At 31.7% G+C, this 23,467-nt stretch overlaps 2 protein-coding genes across 2 annotated transcripts; both read right to left on the reverse strand.

Annotated features, from left to right (window-relative positions):
* LOC132732975 (glucosylceramide transporter ABCA12-like) lies at positions 1-19,853 on the reverse strand. Its single transcript, XM_060719518.1, has 20 exons — positions 19,754-19,853; positions 18,845-18,972; positions 18,447-18,578; positions 17,574-17,791; positions 16,883-17,016; positions 14,345-14,463; positions 13,580-13,780; positions 13,062-13,242; positions 8,396-8,539; positions 7,994-8,133; positions 7,623-7,733; positions 6,771-7,023; positions 5,782-6,091; positions 5,187-5,304; positions 4,478-4,668; positions 3,680-3,818; positions 3,086-3,290; positions 2,615-2,716; positions 1,865-2,036; positions 1-121 (listed from the first exon to the last, which is right to left on the reverse strand). The coding sequence occupies exons 1-20, from the start codon at positions 19,851-19,853 to the stop codon at positions 1-3; spliced, it is 3,219 nt and encodes a 1,072-aa protein (XP_060575501.1).
* Positions 18,845-23,400, reverse strand: LOC132732970 (uncharacterized). The gene is made up of 7 exons (XM_060719514.1): positions 23,261-23,400; positions 22,500-22,690; positions 21,875-22,008; positions 21,109-21,203; positions 20,408-20,593; positions 19,754-19,895; positions 18,845-18,972 (listed from the first exon to the last, which is right to left on the reverse strand). The coding sequence occupies exons 1-5, from the start codon at positions 23,294-23,296 to the stop codon at positions 20,516-20,518; spliced, it is 534 nt and encodes a 177-aa protein (XP_060575497.1). The 5' UTR covers positions 23,297-23,400; the 3' UTR covers positions 18,845-18,972; positions 19,754-19,895; positions 20,408-20,515.
* Positions 23,401-23,467: the final 67 nt, after the last annotated feature.

Consider the following 23,467-nt stretch of genomic DNA (forward strand, 5'->3'; position numbering starts at 1 on the left):
CTATTCATACAGGGCGTTGTGTTGTGAGCATATACCTAGACTACCACGCATTCTCTTTAATGGTTGGTTCAGGATTCTTACAGCCCCTTTACTGGGACTTAAAACTCCAATTAACATGTTCCTGCAAAATATTTGATATTTTTGTAAAATAATACCATAATGGCTAAGATTTATAACTGGTTTAAATAACAATATCTAAATATTAAACTTAAAATTACTTAAACAAACTTTTACGACCAGTGACAGGGGTTATGAATAAAAATTTCTAAGCTAATAATCAAATCTCAGGTATTTGATTGGTGATAACCTTGCACAGAATGTGCACTAATCATGAAATTTGAGAGAGTGCTCAATTCAATATCTTATAACCTTGAGGCCAGATCAGTTATATTTGTGTACAAAATAACTGTATAGGTCACACATTTCAATAACTTAACAGGCAATAAAATTTGGTCAATATTTTATTTTGAGGAACTGTAAAAAAAAACAAGAGCTGTCGGTAGGACAGCATGCTCGACTATTCTTAGTGCTTGATAGTAAAAAAAATGCCTGATACAGTTACCTCCTCCTGTTTACAGGTTGGGGTCATGATGGTGAACAAGTGTGCAAAGTTTCAAAGCCATATGTCAATGGACTTTGAAAATATTTGAACTATTACAAAAACTTTAACGTAAATTCTAAGTCGAAAAAGGGGCATAATTCTGTCAAAATGCTTAATAGAGTTACCTCCTCCTGTTTACAGGTTGGGGTCATGATGGTGAACAAGTGTGCAAAGTTTCAAAGCCATATGTCAATGGACTTTGAAAATATTTGAACTATTACAAAAACTTTAACGTAAATTCTAAGTCGAAAAAGGGGCATAATTCTGTCAAAATGCTTAATAGAGTTACCTCCTGCTGTCTACAGGTTGGGGTCATGATGTTGAACAAGTGTGCAAAGTTTCAAAGCCATATGTCAATGGACTTTGGAAATATTTGAACTATTACAAAAACTTTAACGTAAATTCTAAGTCGAAAAAGGGGCATAATTCTGTCAAAATGCTTGATAGAGTTACCTCCTCCTATCTACAGGTTGGGGTCATAATGGTGAACAAGTGTGCAAAGTTTCAAAGCCATATGTCAATGGACTTTGAAAATATTTGAACTATTACAAAAACTTTAACGTAAATTCTAAGTCGAAAAAGGGGCATAATTCTGTCAAAATGCTTGATAGAGTTACCTCCTCCTGTCTACAGGTTGGGGTCATGATGGTGAACAAGTGTGCAAAGTTTCAAAGCCATATGTCAATGGACTTTGAAAATATTTGAACTATTACAAAAACTTTAACGTAAATTCTAAGTCGAAAAAGGGGCATAATTCTGTCAAAATACTTGATAGAGTTACCTCCTCCTGTCTACAGGTTGGGGTCATGATGGTGAACAAGTGTGCAAAGTTTCAAAGCCATATGTCAATGGACTTTGGAAATATTTGAACTATTACAAAAACTTTAACGTAAATTCTAAGTCGAAAAAGGGGCATAATTCTGTCAAAATGCTTGATAGAGTTACCTCCTCCTGTCTACAGGTTGGGGTCATGATGGTGAACAAGTGTGCAAAGTTTCAAAGCCATATGTCAATGGACTTTGAAAATATTTGAACTATTACAAAAACTTTAACATAAGTGGTTACGCCGACGCCGACGCCGACGCTCGGGTGACTGCAATAGCTCTACTTATTCTTATCGAATAGTCGAGCTAAAAAATTATGAATGTTTTAAATATTGAAATCTGAATAAAATCTAAACAAATCAAGTGGAGAATAGAAATGATTTAGCTTGACAAATAAATTCAGTATTTTGTCAGAATAGATTCACATGTTTATACATACATGGTGGTTGTTTTTGCGGCACCATTGTGACCTAGCAGTGTGGTAACATTCCCGCAGTGAATGTCCAGAGACAGATCTTTGACCGCCACAGTACCATCAGAGTACGTCTTGGACAGACCTCTTGCTGACAAAACGATTGGTGTGGATGACTGTACATCTTCAGCAAATATTCCTAAAAATAATGAAAATAAACAAAGGTTAATCAAGTGGATATAATAAGACATCAGCTTGGTAAATTATCTCCTTAAAGTAAGGACAAAATATTATAACTATTCATAGGAAGCTATCAAAATATAAAGCGGGGCTTCCATTAGGTTTCAAAATAAGAGACTGCAAGTTGTTTGACATTGGAAGTCACATTATATAGGTAAAAAAGGAAAAGCTTTTGGAAGTCACAAGCCAAAATCAAGGAGTTAATGACTCCCAAATGGAAGCCCTGTGTAGGCAGTAGCTATTGTAATAGTCTCAAATTGAGATTTTATTGAAAAAAAAGTAAGGTTTTTATAACTCTAAATATAGAATTAACTTCATTAATTTCTAATTATTCCAGTTTGCTAACTATCTACTGTTAAGTATTGCAGAAAATACGATTCTTAAGTCTGTTGATTATAAAACTTTGTCTTCAGTCAAATGGTTTTTTACAGAAATAGAACAGCTCTTTGGAGAACATTAATTTTGAATGGGGTAAATTTTGCATGAGGTAAAGAATTATTATAAAATCATTTATTGAAGTAAAAATATGAGGTCTACCTTCATTCTGTGCATTATAACGTCCCTCTTTGCTTGAACCCTGCCCACACCACATGGCCGGGTTGAAGATAAAGTACCATGGCTCTGCCACACCAAATTTCCCTGAAAACAATGTATAATAATTTCTGTGTTTTAATCTCATACAACATTCATAAACAGTTTTTCTACAGATTTTTTCCCAAACAAATATAATTTTTTTAACATGCATTAACTTATAAAATGTTCTATCATTTTCAAACATGTCTGTATATGCATCATTCACATACATTTAAGAAATGCAATATTGGTTTGTATTTCTCTATTAGTGACATTAAATATTGTCGTTCTTTTTGGTTTTAAGTTCAGTTTTAATACTTTTTAGACTATCATATCAAAGACAAATCAATATTGGTCTAGGAGACTGGAAGGTAAGTAAATTGTCAGGGAGACTGGCAGATGAAATGATTGTAAATTAGATTCTATTCTATTTACCTGGCTTGACATTCCTCACATACCACCCAAGAATGAAATAGATGACACCATCTATAAGTATCATGATACAGCACCAAGAGAAACTAAATCCATCACCATACATTGGATCATCTTGGATGTTATCCCACTGTATACCAATCTGCTGTTCCTCATAACGGGCGATGTACTGGGCGGCATAACTGAACGCTGAAGTTGACGCTAAACACTGAAAATTGAAACAAAGCTGAGTCTATACCAACACTCTCTGTATGTAACACACAATTTGATTGGCTGCTGGATTTAATTTCATAATAAATTTACTCATCCAAATCTGTTATAATATTGGTAGAGTTCAATGTTAAAAAAGTATACCTCTCAAGTCATGTTTAATCTTTAAGCTTGCTGACGACTACTTAATCTATCCATGTGAGCAGTGCAGACCAAGATCAGCTGGCAGAATGTGCGGTTTGATTTTGGTCTGCACTGTTCTCTACTTAGCCAGTAAATATTTTGAAATTTTCCCTAAGAATAACGAATGGTTTGGTCCAGATTGAAAGATTGACAAGTCTGTTTTAGATATTTTGTATGGTAAAGGTTACAAAATATGAAACTTACAGCCAGTGTCTTGTGCCAGAATTCCATCTGAACTTCCAATGTAAACAGAATAACATATGGCATATAACTGACAACGTATACAATAATACACGCCAGTATGGCCAGAGATGTTCGTGTAAAGAATGCACTCACAAAGTAACTGAAAGAAAAATAATTCACATTACAAAGTAAAAATGTTACCATAATTTTATCAAATATTCTAAAAATGAGTTGTACACTTTAAAGCAGCATGCCTCCAAATTTATGCTAATATTCACAAAAAACTTTGAAAATTCATTTGAAATAATTCAAAATACTGTGAAAAGACCAAAGAAAATAATTCACACATTGCAAACGGCAATTACAATCTACGTAAATTACCAAAAAGAGGTCAAAATATACATAAATACCTCTTACTGCGTTAGTAACACAGTAGAATCATAGTGATTGATACTGCAAAATCAGTCCTAAATCGCACATAACATGTGAATAATTAAATATTGAATCTTTTTACTTTTCGTAAGACCTTAATACATTTTTTTAAAGATTGAATTTCTTAAAATATTTTGGCTCATCTGGAGGCGTGCATAAATAAGTACAACTTTAAAAATTATTGTTGTGTACATACAATCTATAATGTGTCTTTTTAACAGTGTTTTTTATCCTTGGCACTTTTTTGTGTGCAAACAAATACAATATTATTCAGACTTAGATCTCTGGTACTTGACTGGACAGAAAATTTTATAATTTTGAGACAGAATGTATGAACAAATTTCAAAGAAAAGAATTATTTAGTGGTCATGGACCTGTTTTACTTACCACATCATTATTACAGAGAATATGAAGTCAATAAAGTATAGGTATATTATGGCAATGTTGCTCTTGATGAAGATGTTTCCGTAACGCAGTATCAATACATCTATAATTGCTACAATAGCCATCACAAACATGGTAGAGAAAAACCAAGCTATCCAGTTGAGGCAAGTTTTCATACCCATTGCATTAAGTGTCTGAAAATATATGAATAAAATATATGTATGTATAAAATATGTGTGTGTATGAAATATGTTTATATACAAAATATATGTGTGTTTTAAAACATATGTATGTATAACGTATGTGTATGTATGTGTGTTTATTTCTTATCTTGATATTAATAATGATTCTAAAAACCAAAAAAAAATATTCCAAAGCACAGGGAGTTTTTTTTTATGCCACAATTCATAAACCTAACTTCATCAACAAACATATAAATTCAGATAATTATCCCCCAGATATCATAAACACTTGTTTATCGTATCCTTATCCTTCTAGAAATTAAAGTGATTAGCCTTTACCACCAGTATAGATCTTGGCAACCATGCCAGTCTGCACCTCGATCCATGTAGTCAGACAAGGCTCTATACTGTTAACTGACTAACTTTATTTTTTTTCATCTTAATATCCCTAAAATTGGCTATAGGCTGCTCCAAAAATGTAAGCTGGACAAGTTCATTTATGTAATTCAGAAGAATAAAAGGTGAGTTACCTCTTCTTGTCCTCTTTCACGGTCATATACAAAATTGTAAACCGCTACAGATATAGCAGCCAGCCAGGACAGGGTCATTAGTACATTCAACAGGTAACCAGCAATTGTATTCACAAACCTGGAAGAAAATATACATTTATTTAGTCTTGCAATTGTAATAATAATGGGTTTACATTTGAGCCTAGTCACAACAAAACCTACATAGCGGGTTTATGACCAGCATGGATCCAGACTAGCCTGCGCATTTGTGCAGTCTGATCAGGATCCATGCTGTTCGCTTACCAACTCTATTACAAGTAGAGAAAGTGATAGCGAACAGCATGGATCCTGACCGGACTGTGCGGATGCCCAGGCTGGTCTGGATCCATGCAGGTTGCAAACACACTATGTTGGTTTTGTCGTGATGCGGCGCAGTCCAGTCCAGTGCCAACATTTTTAAATCTGTTCTTAAATGAAACCAAGTGGTGAAAGAAAAAACGTATTTCAACTTTATTAAAAATTATCATAATATTTTTATAAAATCATTTCACTACAAACATATGCATGCAATACATGTACCTATATACCAAAGTTGGTTATTTTAAAGTTAACTTACAAGTCTTGAGTATGGCATGGGTAAGGGAACTGGTTGGTTGTTACTGAAGGTAAGGTAACGTTCTCCCCAACATGAAGGGATATAATGGCTTCATCAATCATGTCTTGAAGCTGCGCAAACCCACGGAAATATCTCATCTCGGTGAAGAAGTTGTCATACGGTTGTGGTCTCCACATATTCGGCTTTATTTTGTCAGTGTCAGGAGTATTGTCAACATCCATTCGTATTGTGTAATGTATATGTGTAGGAATAGATGACCCAGATTGTCTTTTCCTTCGTGTAGACTTGTCTGGCATGTCAAACATGATACCTGTAATCAATAAGGTATTACTTAAATTTTGTCTGTCAGACCTGTTTATCAATCTTGATACTACATCATTTGAATATCTTAAACCTTACCATTAAATAATCTACATGTCCTACATTGAAATCACAGGACTGAGAAATTTAATAACTAATATAACATCAATAAGCAGCCCTGGGCAATGGTACAGACCCTGATCTGAGTGGATGAGATGCTTTCTGGACAGGCTCTAAACTGATGGCATAGAAAGGTCATTTTTGATGGTAGCACTTAATCGGTTAAAAATATTTAATCTTTAATTTATATAAATACTTAATAAAATCCTCTTCATGCCCAGTCAAGGTTTTTGAGGTTTGAATATTTTTCATGAAATTAATATAAAACAAGGATTGATATAATTATCACAAAATCGATGCCACAAATAATGAAATATTGTACATGCATCTGGTAAATTTTATGTCATTCTATATTTAAAAACAAAATACCATAAAAAATATATAGTGTCAAAGAAGATAAAAGTACAAATATCCAATGAAAACAACAATAAATAAGACAATTTCCTTAGTTTGCATCTTGACTTATTTTTATCATGAAACCGTTATTGCTCATGAATTTGTTACTGCATGTATATGAAATATTACAGTTCAGTTATAATTTTAAAAGTATATAACTAATAAATACATACCAGCTAACAAAGAATTGTCCTTGGCCAGTTCAGCTGCTGCTTTCTCCATTTCCACCTCTGTATTGAACCCTTCAAATCTATCCAGTTCCAAACATGATACATAGTCTTTAATCATTTTTGCCACTTTACTGATTCCATTCATCATATCCATGTCAGTGTCCTCTAGTGTATATAGAATATCATCTAACTCTCGTGTATCAACCCCCGATACCTCCGTTAACATACTCTTTATCACATTACTGCTTAGTAAGTCCTGTAATGTCAAAACAAGGTTCATCAGTTTTGCCAAGTCTAAACAAAATAGGTTTATCTGAACTAAATATTTTGATGGAAATGACATAATGCTAAATAAATTAAAATTTAGTCTGCTAGCGGCAACATATTCAACCCATTTGACCAGTGCAGACCAAGATCAGCCTGCACACCCATGCCATCTTATCATGGTTTGCACTTGTTTCTATTAAGTAAATACACTATTTTGTTTTCTCTAAAAACAATGAAATGTTTTGTCCATTAAAATTTTGTAAGATATTTAGCGTAGTAAGGGAAAAAACAGACAATAACCTGATTAAAACAAAACAATTGACGTGAATTACATGTATCACCCATTAATATCTCTTGAATATTTCATTAACAATTTTGAGATCCTAAATATGATATATATATAAATCATATATAAAAAAAACATTTTATTTCTTTAAAATATCAAATATTACAAGCATAAGTGACATTTTGCACTTCTTAACACTATTTTTTTCCAAAATACCACTACAGCATCATATATATCAAGAAACAAAACACTAATATGGAAAACTAGTGATAGGCAATGAAAAAAGTGCTAAAAATTCAAACCTGTAACTCCTTTGCCTTGTCTCCTGTAAGGTTGCCAAGGGCAACTGACCCCTCTGCCCAGTCTACTGCCAGCTCTATAAACTCCTCAAGTGATGAAAATGTTGTATTGATCTTTATATGAAAAACAACAAGAAAAACAATGTAACAAAAAAAGAACCAAAGTAATAGAATTTAAAGAAAATGGTTTGAACACAACTGTGAACATTACAATTTTCTAAATTACAAAATGTTCTTATTTAACTGTTCTGCTTAAGTCAAAGCATGGGAGCATGAACAGTAGCTTAAGTACATAAATCAGAAATTAGATAACTTAGCCAAAAGTAACATTCTAAAAGCAAATGTAGCTTAAGAAAAATGAAGTTTAGATATACCTGTGTGACAATAGTTCTTGCTTCAGGTGTGTTTGGTGAAAACACAATCTTTCCTCGGAGAAGTGGTTTCAAATAAGACCATATGATTGGGCCATTTCTATCTTTCAGAATGCGTACATACATATCCTTGCATGCAGTTCCTGTGACCAAATAAATTATAATAATTGTTATGACGGTGAAAATTGTATTGAAAACAAAATTCTTTGTAGAAAATTTGCATATTGTTAATGTGTGGGGTTTCAGTATCAAAATGCTTTAATGAAACGGTTAATTGTCTGGTCACGTTTTCAGAATAAGCAAACTGGCTTGGGTTTATATCTATAGCAAAGGTAAGTCATTTTGGCTGTAAGCTTTTTGAAAATAAAGTTACATCCTTATTGCGATGAAGTTTTATCTACTCACCAGGAAGAGCATCAAACTCTCTCTGCTGTTCTGTTGTCAGTTCTGTACGGGATTTCAGCACAGCCCCAGTCTGAAATTCATCACTAATCATTGGAATGGAATTACCACATAATATAGCTGACAGTGATCCAAACTCCTGATCTCCTGAAATTATAAGACACAAAAATATTTATATTTTTATACACCAAAAGAAAAATAAATACACTGTACTCTTCAATAAAAATTAAATGAATTAGGCATTAAATGGATAACAGATGTTGACATAAAATCAAATTCTAAGTGTTCGAAGGAGTAAAATTTTACACGTTTATTTTTCCCCTATGAACAAACAAAGTACATCTCAATCTTTCTATTTTCTATTTTACATAATTATACTGTATATTAAGGGATTAGTTAAGTTGGTGACATGGAGATATTGGCAAATTTCATGAATTAAAAGCTAGAAATCATGTAAATAAGATAAAGAAAAAGTCAATAAACAATTATTTTAATGAAAGGTGTATAGGAGGATGCAAATCATCAGAATTCTGGGATACAATTAAACCATATTTATCAAATAAATGTACTCTAGAACAGCCAAAAATAATACTTAATGAAAATAATAATATTATATCAGACGACTCAGAAGTTGCTGAAATTTTTGATAGTTTTTTCACAAATGTAGCAGAATCTATAGGGAAAGATTATGATTACAATGTAGAAAATCATCCTAGTATTGATCAAATCAATGATAGAAATTTTTTACAAGATGCCTTTAGCTTTGAACAAACATCACAAGGTAATATATCTAAACTTATAAATAATCTAAATGTTAAAAAGGCCACAGGGGCAGATAAAATTTCAGCCAAATTTATTAAACTAGGTAAACCATCACTAGTTGAACCGTTGACAAATCTAATTAACATCTCAATTAAATTGCAAGTTTTTCCGACTAAATTAAAACAAGCACAAGTAAAACCACTTTTCAAAAAAAATGACGCTATGACCAAATCTAACTATAGACCAGTAAGTTTATTACCTATTCCATCTAAACTTTTTGAAAAGGTATTATTTGATCAGCTCTCTGCTTTTTCTGATGATATATTTGACAATTATTTATGTGCTTTTAGGAAAGGCCATGGGTGTCAAACTACTCTGTTAAGACTGCTTGAGGACTGGAGACAGGCCCTGGATAACAATGAATATGTGGCAGCAATTTTGATGGACTTATCTAAGGCATTTGATTGTCTGCCACATGACATTCTTTTAGATAAGCTAAAAGCATATGGCTTATCAGGCCCTGCCACCAACCTCATGCAATCTTATCTGTCAAACAGGAAACAGCAAATAAAAATAGGCAATATTGTAAGTTCATGGGCTAATACATCCAAAGGTGTCCCTCAAGGATCAATCCTGGGCCCTCTACTGTTCAATATTTTCATAAATGACATATTTTTCTTTATAAAAAAATGTACTTTATATAACTATGCAGATGACAATACCCTTTCTTTTCGGACTAAACATTTTGATGAACTAATATGTCATACATGTGACATCCCGGCGGGATTTAAAAAAATCCCGATATTTCAACACTGATCCCGATTCCCGATATTACAGCTTGAATTCCCGATATTTAAAAAAAAAATCAACATAAAAAAAATCAAACACAGCACCTGTATCTAAAATGTAAACCGTGCCTCCAGGCATTGATTGTTATCTATCCATATCCTAAATTATAGCGGATTAAATGTTGAGTCGCTAATTGACAGCAAGGTGACGTAATAAACAGTTCCAATACCCAAAGTTATTCTCACATGTTTAACTTATCACGTGTCGTGTGTCAGTCAATTGACCTCTTTTGTAATTTGGCAGTAGGTATTACACGCTACGTCATCAAAACCACAGACACTTGGGGTTTGGAGCTCAAAACGCCTTTAAAATCCAAATAAAATGCATATTTGTCAATCCCAGCACATGTACTGATCATATATATCAAAAAAACTTAATATAAGCCGTTTTGAAAAAAAATCATATTTCAACATGTATAATAATACACACTTGGGGTTTGGAGCTCAAAACGCCTTTAAAATCCAAATAAAATGCATATTTGTCAATCCCAGCACATGTACTGATCATATATATCAAAAAAACTTAATATAAGCCGTTTTGTAAAAAAATCATATTTCAACATCTATAATAATTATTATAGATGTTGAAATATGATTTTTTTTTCAAAACGGCTTATATTAAGTTTTTTTGATATATATGATCAGTACATGTCCTGGGATTGACAAATATGCATTTTATTTGGATTTTAAAGGCGTTTTGAGCTCCAAACCCCAAGTGTCTGTGATCAAAACTACCCTGTAAATTTACATGTATGAATTCGGCTCAACCTTTGATTTTCTTTGATTAGTGCCGCACTGATAAAGATAAAAGGTGAGCAGAATCATTTAAAGTGGATCATTCAAAACCTGTTTCAGATGTCTAATTAACCTATTTTTAGTAAGTGGGTAATTTTTTGTTTTGTTTAGGAATTACACAATCATCGAGGCAAAAATGTGGATTTAATTAACGGAACGATTCTTGCATTTATTTTGAGTCTTCTACTTATGTTACGTTATTTAACTGTCATAGTCTTATGTTCATGAATAGTTGTTGCATGTTTTCAAATAGCTTGTGTTTAATTAATGAATGACTGAAAAGACAGATATAATTCTTCAAACTGAAAATAATGAAATGTGAAAGTGTGACTGTTTTAGAAATAGCCTGTATGACTACACTTATTTATTTATCTATTTATTAATTTTTTTGGTGAAATAAATTAATATTGATCATTTAATGATTTTGAGGATAATATAGATTCTTTGAACCAAATGTGCCAAACACGCATTGAAATTCGAGTCGATAAAAAAATCCAGTTTTGAGCCTCAAAATCCAGCTGAAAATCCAGATTTGGCCCATTTCATTTGTCACATGTATGATATGTACCTTAGAACAAGAAAGTAACTATCTTATAAATTGGTTTCATTTTAATAAAATGCAAGCTAACCCTGATAAATTTCAAGCTATTGCTGTAGGGAAGAAAACTTTCACTAAATCCCCAGCTTTCAAAATTAATACTAGTGAAATAACATGTGACGAAATTGTAAAACTCCTTGGCATCAACATTGATCAACAATTAAATTTTAATTTTCACATAAGCAATATATGTAAAAAAGCTGCCAATCAGTTAAACATCCTCAAAAGAATAGGTCACAATTTAAATCAAACAAATAGGCTAACAATCTTTCATACTTTTATTTTGTCCAATTTTAATTTTTGTCCTATGGCATGGCATTTTTGTTCAGAAAATAATACTAACAAGATGGAAAAACTACAGGAAAGAGCACTCAGATTTGTCTATAATGATTTTAATTCAAGTTATGAAGATATGCTGATAAAAGTTAATATACCATCTCTAAAAATAAGAAGAATGAGGGCTATGGCCATTGAAACTTTTAAAATTTTTCATGATATGTCTCCTGCTGTTCTGTCTGACCTTATTGTCAAGAAAACTACTGGTATTAATTTTAAATATTCAAATATTTTGCAGATCCCGCAAGTAAGAACTACAACTACAGGTAAAAAATATTTCAGGTATGCTGCACCTGCTTTATGGAATACTCTACCCGAAAATTTTAGAAAATGTTCAAATTTTGCTCAGTTTAAAAAGTTAATTTCATCCTGGAATGGTAAACAGTGTAAATGTATTGCTTGCAGCTAACTTCTATATCTTGATTTACTCCACTTTTTATTTATTTTTTCTGGGTGTGAACATTTTCTTTTGGGTCACATTTATCATTTAGCTTCTTCAGTTTTTTTTTTTTTTTTTTTTTTTTCCTTCTTGCTTGCATTAAATGTGTTTTTGCTATTTTTCCCTGCTTATGTTAATATTATCATTTAGTTTCTAGATAGGATGTTGCTTTATTTTGTGATCTTTTGTTTTGATTTTGCTTTTTGTTTTGTTGTTGTTTTTTTTTTTTTTTTTTTTTTTTGCTTATCTTTTCCAGCATGACTCAAGCTAGCTGTTAAATGAGTTCAACTAATGACTTACATGTTTAATACCTTCTGTCTTTCTGTAGTCTGATAATCCATAGTCTTTCATATTTAAATTATATATAAAAATGTATGTTGTTTTTTTTTTTAGTATTTTTATTTATTTATTTATTTAAATAATTCATTAAATTTTTAATTGTTTACTCGGTATATTATTGAACTTTAAGTAAATTTTTAGATACTAGACTTTGCTAGTGATGTAGATTTGGGTAAACTATCATTTTTAGTTTTTTAGCATATGATTCGTTTTATAAATATATCCTAAAAGGTCTATTTTATGCATGTGATGTATATATATCATGTCTAATCATTTTTTATTGTAGCTGTTTTATCTTTGTTGATCTTATACTTTATGTTATTTACAGTCGGTTATAAAAGCTCTTAGAGCTTATGTTGTAATGTTGAAAACTTGCCGACTTGAAATAAAACTTATCTTATCTTATGAATTGACAAAAATTGCTAAAACTTCCTCTACCATACATATCCACAAACCTGTCATTACATTCTTTAATACTGTGTACATGAAATGCTCTTTTCACTTAGCTTATAAGGTAGTCCAAAGACATGTATTATTGTACAACATACATACCAGTTTGAGCTTGTGCAAGGGTGGTAAATGCATCAGGAATAGTGTCTGCGAAATCATTAAACGTCTTTGTTATTTTCTGTAAGTCATCATTAGCATCAACCAAGCTTTTTATAGCTTCTTTAGTCGCATCAAGTGTTATATTAGACCTCCTTAGTATTCCATTTACTCCATTTATAACAAACTATATAAACAGACAACAAAACAACACTTTCACTATGAGAATAATCCAACCCTAGGTGAATTAAAATAACAGCCATGAGAGGCAAACAATTTCAAATAAGTGACAATATAACAAATTAGCTGCAGAGTTCAAAAACAATCATTTTAAATTAAACATATTAAACATGTCTTCCTTAAGAATATTTTTGCGAGTTTTCATATAGACAAATAGCCAGAATTAAAACTGTTCACTAGAATTTCGTTAAACTTGAAATATTTTTAGAATATGAAAACAGAAAAATTTTAAGCAAAAAAAGTTAGGTGTCACAGAGCTCACTTCTGATATCTTTAAAACTTACATCCTCCATTAGTTGGCCGATATCTAACTGCTGGAATATTTCATCAACGAGAGACGTCACAGTGGCCTTGTCGAGACTACAAAACTGTCTACTAACAAGATCCAAATCTAAAGATGAACCGTTCTTTACATCAATGGTCTCCTTAAGTTTAGTACTGTTACAAATATAGCTTTCAATGTCCGTTGTTGCCGCAGATATCAGCTATAACAAGAAAAAATGTTATTTATCATTACTTGCTATAAAGTACCTTCATTAATATTATCATCATCACTATCATTTATAAGTATAAAAGACAAAATATCCAGGGATGGCCATGATTTCTTACCGTAAACATTTTTACAGTGTTAGTTTGATGCATTATATTTTCTAATGATCCAAGCTTGATGGAGGGATGAATTAGTGCACCCAATGATATAAAGAAAATGAACATCATTACTGAACTTTGATGAATATTGGATATTGTCTAAGGAGTTAATATAATAAAAGGAGCTAAAATTTATTATAGACATTACAAAGGTCTGAATCTTACATATTTCTAACTGCATTATACTTAACTGTATAAGAAATATTAATTGTTTTCATCGGTACATTTTGCTAAATGATCTATAAAAGAAGCTATATCAAAACAAATTTTCAGCATTCTAAATTTAAAACAAATTAAAACACAATTCATACACGGGCACAATAACACAAATATGTACAATACTTCTATTGTATAAGTTACAAACCAAAACATGTAATGGTATATTAACATCATTTACTTACAGCATCTAAACTGAGGCTTCCATCAATTATAGCTTCTGTTACATTTTCAGGTAACTTCATTGTGTCAATCATGTAATTACGAAGGTATTCTGTATCTTTAACGAGGTCCTTTATTTGAACTGAAATATTTCGCACATTATTTTGTATGGAAGTCAAAATACAAAACGTATTAATTTGTTTAAACTTTCCTACTTTTATGACAACAAATTAGACATTCAGCACTGCTTTCTTCAGGTGATAAGCATATAATATGCTCTAAAATAGGTATTTAAAAATCATACTAGAACTCCGCGAGTCGGATGTGTCGCCTTGTGAACAATGTAGTTTAGGGGAAATGGCCAGGACAAAAATGAAATATGAAAAATAACAAAGGGCAATAACTAAAAAAATAATACGTGCAGAGCAGCAGTTTCTGTACACTGCACTTCTTATCAATAAGATCTATCATTCTATGATGTTTCAAGTCCATAGCTTTCATACTTGAGGAAAAATGACCAGGACAAAAATAAAGTAAGAAAAGCAACAAAGGGCAATAACTCAAAAATAAGAAATGCTGAGTATCAGTTCCTTATGCACTGCACTTCTTTTTAATGAGATCTATCATCCTATGAAGTTTCAAGTCCATAATTTTTATACTTTCAGAGAAATGGCCTGGACAAAAATTAAGTATGAAAATAAACAAAGGGCAATAACTCAAAAAATAAGAAATGCAGAGTACCAGTTCTTGTGCACTGCACTTCTTCTTAATGAGACCTATCATCCTATGAAGTTTCAAGTCAATGGCTTTTATACATTAGGAGAAATGGCCCGGACAAAAATAAAGTATGAAAATTAACAAAGGGCAATAACTCAAAAATTAGGAAGTGCAGAGTACTGGTTCTTGTGCACTGCATTTCTTCTTAATGAGATCTATCATCCTATGAAGTTTCAAGTCCATAGCTTTTTTAGTTGAAGAGAAATGGCCCGGACAAAATTTAAGTATGAAAATTAACAAAGGGCAATAACTCAAAAAATAAGAACTGCAGAATACCGGTCCTTGTGCACTGCACTTTGGGTTATTGAAAGAAGCATGCATACCAAGTTTGAAGTCAATCAGACTTATAGTGACTGAGTTATGCTCCGGACAAGCTTTAGCGGACGCCGACAACGACAACGACACAGACGCTGCCGCCGCCGCCGACAAAAGTAACCCCTATATGTCACCTTTTCAAGGCGACACAAAAACTGATGGTTGTCCTTTTTTCCCCCTAAGGAATGATGTGCCTTTAAAATTGTCATCGTAATCTAACCCCTAACCCTCTCTCCTCCGAATCCACTCTAAATTTGCAATACAAGAAAGACAAACTAAAGTGCTCTTGTCATTATAATAATAGGGAACTAACAAGAGCGATCAGTAATCACATGTGTCGCCTCATGATGGCCAATTTCATGTTGGGACAAATTTTGTGACAGACGGACAGACAGACGGACAGTGCACAACTAGACTAACAACTTTGTACTGATCATCCCTGTAAAGTTTGGATAAAATTGCACCAGTAGTTTATGAGGAGTAGTCCGGACAAGCTTTTGCGTATCTGGCAACACACAGAAAAAAACACCTTTTTATCAAAGGGCCATAACTCAGCCAAAAATCATTCAACCGGAAAACCCGTGCAATATGCGCAAGGACTTGAGCTACAGATCAATCCTGTAAAGTTTCATTGAAATTGCATAAGTGGTATAAGAGAAGTAGTGTGGACAAACTTTAAAAATAAAAATTATTAAAGGGCCATAACTCAAACAAAAATCATTGAACCGGAAAATGCTGACAATATGCACAACTAGACTTGGTACTGATCATTCCTGTAAAGTTTGGATGAAATTGCACCACTAGTTTATAAGGAGTAGTCCGGACAAGCTTTTGTGTATCTGGCAACACACAGAAAAAGAAACCTTTTTATCAAAGGGCCATAACTCAGCCAAAAATCATTCAACCGGAAAACCCGTGCAATATGCGCAAGGACTTGAGCTACAGATCAATCCTGTAAAGTTTCATTGAAATTGCATAAGTGGTATAAGAGAAGTAGTCCGGACAAACTTTAAAATTAAAAATTATTAAAGGGCCATAACTCTGACAAAAATCATTGAACCGGAAAATCCTGACAATATGCACAACTAGACTTGGTACTGATCATTCCTGTAAAGTTTGGATGAAATTGCACCAGTAGTTTATGAGGAGTAGTCCGGACAAGTTTTGTGACGGACGGACGGACAGACGGACAGACAGACAGACAGACAGACAGACGGACAGACGGACAGACGGACAGACAGACGACGGAGAAGTGATCCCTATATGTCGCCACTACTCCGTAGAGGCGACACAAAAAGCATATGCAAAATTACTGACAAACATGCAGGAGAGTATTAACACTTTAAATCACTGACTTTTTTAGAAGTAACCCACCATTAAAGAATTAAGAAGTACGTAATGAATGATTTTTTCTATTCTAAATACAGTTATAATAATATGATATATTATTATACACTGTATTAACATACCATTGGCAACAAACATGTCCCTCAGTGAGGTGAAGGCAAACACACCTTCTGCAAGCATTCTAACATCGTCAAGGATACTATTTGTCAAGTTACTATCATCTAGTATTTTAAAATCATCCAGTAACACATTCAAGCTGTAAAGAAAATGTATAGAAGATGTTTTTTCAGTTAACTATATCTCATTAAGAAGTAAAAAAACATTTTCCTCACAAATAATTTTTGACTTTCACTTTTTTACATGAGTACATTTGCCATATTTGTCTTAAATTTGGGCAAGTCCATTTACGATATCATGAATGGTACAGGTTGAAAATCAAGGACAAAATTATCATCAAGCACCCCTTTACTATATATATAATCAAGTTGTATTTACACATACAGAGGGAAAAAACACAATAATAACAACATTTTACTTTGTAAATAAAGACCTTCAGCCTACATTTAATAAGCAGCAGCAGCATAGGAATAATTTGGTCAATCACAAGTCCAGTGATAATATTATAATTTGTTTAATTCAATTCATCCTCAGTCACTGTTTCAAATAATATGCCGAACAATCTGTATTTCTCTTGCATAGAACAAATAATAATGAAAAATAAATTATTGCAAAACTGGTGTTGATCTACATGTACATGTATATGAAAGAAAGTATTTAAACTGCAATAAAGAAAAAAAAGAAAAATTTACTCACTTTTTCAAAATAGCATCTGGTCCATTATCTACAAGTAATTCTTGGAGTGTTCTTAAGAGTTCCCTATCCTCACCAAGCTTGGCTATATCAACTGTACCCAGTCGAGCCACGAGGTTCGTCAAGGATGACAAACCTTCAATGTTGCCAACTAAAGCTGATATATCCTTAGAAACCTTTGACCAGAATGCCGTAGAGTCATATTCTGCCAACTCTTCAAGCTGAAGACAACAATAGTAAAATATTTCAATATATAACAATATGTTAAAGGAACTTTCCTGAGATCCAAACGCATAAAACATAAAAAAATATATTTCTTACATAGATATTACTGGTACAATTAGAACTTATTCAAACTTTGCATGATCACACAATATGATGTGAGAAACACTATAAGCACAAAAAATTGGGGGTCACCAAGCTTACTCTTATAATATTCGAATATCATGCAAAGTTATTTAAATAAATTCTGTTTTGGTATGAAAATTTCATTCTGTATTTCATATGTATAACATATACAGTCATACATGTACATGCATATAAATAATTGTAGCATAAGCCTTTAATTTCAACACAAATTCAAGTGGCAGCATGTTGGACTAGTTATCTAATGATCACTAGCTACATGGATTCAAACACTGTCAGGGGCAAGTCGTTGCTTCCTTGAGCAAAATACTTTACCCACATTACTCAGTACTGGTTAGTTTCAGGAACAGATTCGAAAGTGTGTCTATAAGCTTATAGCTTCCTACACAATCAAACTAAAATAAATTCTGTATATACAAACTTCATGTGTCTGCATAGTTACGAGATTACAAATATGCCACACAAAAAAAATAAAAAAATATACTCTTCCAGAGTCTGTGCATAGTTTGCCAGATTTTGTGCAACTTCCTTTGCTAGCTCTTTGTCGTCCCCACATAATGTAGCCAGTAATGTTACATCAAGGGAACTGGTATTACTTGCCTCACATAGTTTCTCTATCAGCTCATCTGCTGTCAAGTTTTTCTGAAAAAGTTTGTTTTATTATTTACAAACAATGTAACAACACTGTCATTAAGCATTTCTATATATTCAATTTTTCTCATTCACTTAAGCTGAATAGTTTAAATGTTTCTGAAGTAGATCTACAATTAGAAAATCTTGTCAGTGTTTTAATTATGACTCAAAGATTAGAAAAAACTCATGACATTTTGTGACGATTTTAAATATTGAATCAATTAATTGTTCACTGAGTGAGTGGGAAATTGTAGTAAGGTTTAACAAATACTCACAGCATTTTCTAGGAATGTCATATTGAGGGAGGAGAATACAGAATCTATACTTGTAGAGAGAGTTTTCTGTAGGAAAGCTGTGATATCTGACATGTCATCTTCTAAACTGTCCTGTAGTTGTTTCACAGCTGAAACAAAATGTATCATTATATATAATATTTACAGATATCAAAATTAATGATGTAATGATTTTTACTTACATTTTAAATGTTAACCTCCATTTTATATATCAAAGAGATACCTTTCATTTTCTATGTCAAAATGTTATGATTTAGCCTCCATTTTATATATCAAAGGGTTATAATAATTTACCTCCATTTTAATTTTTTACCTCTATTTCATATATTTGAGAAAACCTCCATTTTATGTATCAAGGGATAACCTCTATTTTTTATATTTCAAGGGATATAATACTTATCCTCTATTTTATTCCATCAAAGTTCTGTAATGGTTTTACCTCCATTTTAAATGTTTTACCAAAGGTATAACCTCACTTTTATATTTTAAAGGATATAATGATTTAACCTCCATTTTATACATCAAAGGAATATAATGATCAACCTCCATTTTTAAATGTTAATTTCCATTTATATTTCAAAAGGATATAACCTTCCATTTTATTTATCAAAGGGTTAATATAAAGTACCTCAATTTTAAAAGGTAACCTCCATTCTATATATCAAAAGGATAATCTCCATTTTATATTTCAATGGGAAATAGTCATTTAACCTCCATTTTATATATATCAAAGGATGTAATAATCTACCACAATTTTACATTAACATAAGGTAAATAATAATTGTACTTCCATTATTTTGGGAACAATGATGAAGCCTAGCTGATTGAATGAATATCTTTTGATTACTAAAAAACATTAATTTATATATCTATTATCATTAAAAATGTTACCAGCTTCTTGTTGGTTGTATATTTCTCGAATCATATCAATAAATTCTGTTGAACCATTTGTACCCATCAAGCTGTCAAGAAGTGCCCGGGATGTCTTCATTTTGCAGTAACTCTAATGCTTCAGAAACCTGCGCTGAATAATCTGTAAATAAATATAAAAAAATATACAATGCATACAATTAAATGGTGAGTTTTTATTTACTAAGAACTATGGGAAATAATATTTTCTAAAAGACTGCATCTGTTTCAATTAAAGACTACATGTACATCTGTTCCAAAAACATGCCCATTGTGTTATAAACATGTAATAAATGTTTAAGAACAATTTAAAACTTTTTTATCCCTTATATTTTTTGTCAATAATTTAATCAGATATCAGTTTATACTTTACATTAAATTTAAAAAAAAATCATGAAGTAAGAATTCAAATTGAACACTAGTGGGGTCACAACTATGTTTCCTGATATGACACCATTTCTTGTTAGTTCCAAGAGGCCACTGACAGGTTCAAACAAGTTTAAAGCTTTAATCACAATCATGTTAAAATATACTGTCACCTTAGTGCATTAATGAGTTAACTCCTTATATAGTTTAATAGGAGTTAACCAGTTACTGGCACAAAGGTGATAATTATAAAGATTTAACTAAACCTACTTCGAAAGGTCTTGAAGTAATCCCTCAGAGTCGGATAAAGTTTCTGTTACACACTCCACAATATTTGATGATCCATCAAATACTTTAGTTAGAGATGTGGCTAATGTTTCAAAGAAACCAGTATATGTTGAAGTCCTTGCGCAAGAGAATTCTGTCTCGGTTTTTTTGTGACATCATTTCTTCAATCTGAAAATGAAATAGTTAGTGCAAATTTAGTATAAAATGAATCACAACTACTTACTTCTTTTGATTGTTTAAACATGTTTTAAGTCTATATAAATCACTTTAATATCCACTTACCATATTATTTCCATGTAATGCCCCCAGGGGCTTGCATTTTTCAAAAGGGCTGTACAATTCAATTATGAAAATCATTATTTATTAGAGGGGGTGGGGGCATTAAATTGAAACAATACAGTACTTGAATAAAAAGAATTGGTATTATATCAAAAACATATTGTTGACCCACGTGGGGCTTAAAGCCCCATAATTGACGCCAGAGACTGAAACCCTCAACACTAACTCCTCAAATCAGAATTAAATCAAAGTAAAATTTTTTTACGATACTTGATGGTTAGATGTCATGATGTTGATATCCCATTCCCAGACACACAAATTATTTCTAAAATTTATGCTAAAGAAATATAGCTGTATTGGAAGTATGGGGTCGGAATGGGGTATATAATTCAGATATTGCAAACCTTTTTCAATTCACGAATTAAACCACGATCATCAAGATATTTTATTACGTCGGTGATGTTCTTCATCTGCATCTGACACACAGCTTCATCAACACCTACATAAAATTAGTAATATCATAAATTACTGTATGAAAACCTTTAAATTTCAAAATAATCAAAAGGCATATAAATCTTGGAGACAAAAAATTTCAGTTTACTTATAATGAACATATTTCTGTAATGTATGGCAAACGTCTTTATTTTCTATTATCATTATTTTGATTTTTTTTTGTGAAATTGAAATAACGTCAATTTCTATGAAATCATCTCAAAAATTCATTAAATACTAGCATATTTATATGCCAAAATACAAAGTTTATCTAATTTATCATTAATAATCATATAAAATATATAAGGGGTGATAATTGTAAACAATACATTGTATATAAATTTTCTTATATAATCAATAAGATGTCAATTTTATGTTATTCTCTCGTTATTCTCTTGTCACATGGATATCCTTTTCTAATGCAAAGCCTACTCTATTATGCATGCTTTCAAATAAAAAACCCAGTTGATTTTTTTTAGATTTGAATTTGGGAATTCATGTCCAGACTATTAAGACTTCAGTATGAAAATACAAAAAATTTAGCAGCCAACAATAGAGCCAGGTCAGACTGCCTAACTCTATACTACTAGCAAATGCAAGTCAATATGACCTTCAGCAGGATTAACAAAACTTAATCTGAAATTTTCAAGAAAATGAACATGAACATGTATAACTTACCAATCTGTACATTCATGACAGAGTTAGAAATCATGATAAATGTATGTACAGAATCCATGTATGGTTTAACCCATGTAGTATACATCTCTGTTGACATGGTATACTGTAGTGTACGCTCGCATACTTCTTCATAACTGTAACATACATGAAAACAAAACTATTAAGTGCATATACAACTTATTGTTAGAGTTTTAATAGAATAACATAATAATAAAATACATAACAATCAAAAAAGAATAAAAGAAACTATTGTTATCAACCGAACAGTTTCAAATTCAATGTGAAAAAGTTTTTTAGTTTTTAGAAAAGACATTCCACTCCTGTGCATTAAATTCAAAACTGATCTTTTCTTCATCTTCTATTTTACCTTCCTACACAGTACACCAATAAATACAACAATGTTATGCATTTCACGATGTTTGTTTGGAACCAATTTAACTTCTGTTACAAAAGAAGAAAACTTTTCCCAGGATATATTTGAAGAAAATCAAAATAATTTTCAATGATACTTAAAGAGACATAAAATAATATAAACAAAAGGCAATAGAAGCAACATTTTTGAAGAATATTCCCAGAGTTAAAGCCTACTTGATATATTACAAACAAATATCAGTAATTCAAATACCTTTCAGTCTCAGCCGTGTTTCCCATATTTTCTAGAGCTTTCAGAATAGGTTGGAACCAATCTTCCACACCAGTTATATCTGCATTCTCCAGATCAAGTAAACTTCTTACTATACTGTCTACCAGTGTGGACATATAGGCCCAAGTCTCGTTATTTGCATTAACAGTGTCATTCATTATGATATTTTCAATCTGGAAATAACGGAAAAATAAAAAATAAAAATTATATTAACCTACTAACTCCTTTAGTTCTGTAATGAACTTGTCTAACATTGAATTTGGAACAGTCTTTTTATACTTGCTTAGGGACTTAAAGACAAAAGCAATAATTTTACGCAGAAAACAAAATACAAAATAGTGTGGTCCAGTCCATCCATTTTGTTTTACAAATATGATCCATCTTATTGGCAAATAATATTGTCAATATCATAAAAGACATGAAAATAACATAGTACAGTCAAATCTGTGGTAAAGGCCACCTCCAAATAAAGATCAAAGTGGAAAATATGCCACTTTTCAACAACCTTAAATCAAAAGAACAATATAACCTCCAATTCAAGTCCACTTGTCATTAAAGACTATGTTCGGTCTCTCCCTTGAATAACCTTTGTTTACAAGTGTGGCTATATTTATCTCAGACAGTAATATATCTTTTTTGTTTTCTTATTCCTAATACTGGTCAAGAAAACGACATAATATACATTTTTATACCATAAATCAATCACTTAAAAGTACATAAGTAAGTAGAAAAAAAAATCTTACATTTTTTATCAATTTCTCCGCATCTAATTTACTCATTATGTCATCTAAGTAAGGTTTTTGAGAAGCATTATTCCGAGCAGAGATGCTGCTGTAGCTCTGTCACGTTTATGTCGCTCGGAAAGATCAAACGTGTCCATAAATATATCCAGATTAACAAATTGTCCTCTCCCAGTCATTACTGAACATTAATGTGAATAAACTGAAAAT

The sequence above is a fragment of the Ruditapes philippinarum genome, unplaced genomic scaffold, assembly GCF_026571515.1.
Source record: "Ruditapes philippinarum isolate M1 unplaced genomic scaffold, ASM2657151v2 ctg2105_1_1_1_1, whole genome shotgun sequence".
NCBI lineage: Eukaryota > Metazoa > Mollusca > Bivalvia > Venerida > Veneridae > Ruditapes > Ruditapes philippinarum.

Excerpts from the sequence above, each read along its gene's own strand:
- LOC132732970 (XM_060719514.1), bottom strand. The coding sequence starts at position 23,296 with ATGAGTAAATTAGATGCGGAGAAATTGATAAAAAAT. Across the intron at positions 22,009-22,499 it reads AACACGGCTGAGACTGAAAG|TTATGAAGAAGTATGCGAGC; the intron begins GTATTTGAATTA and ends TGTATGTTACAG. Across the intron at positions 21,204-21,874 it reads TGTCATGAATGTACAGATTG|GTGTTGATGAAGCTGTGTGT; the intron begins GTAAGTTATACA and ends AATTTTATGTAG.
- LOC132732975 (XM_060719518.1), bottom strand. The coding sequence starts at position 19,853 with ATGAAGACATCCCGGGCACTTCTTGACAGCTTGATGGGTACAAATGGT. Across the intron at positions 5,305-5,781 it reads CCATGCCATACTCAAGACTT|GTTTGTGAATACAATTGCTG; the intron begins GTAAGTTAACTT and ends ATTTTCTTCCAG. Across the intron at positions 3,819-4,477 it reads TTCTCTGTAATAATGATGTG|TTACTTTGTGAGTGCATTCT; the intron begins GTAAGTAAAACA and ends TTTTTCTTTCAG.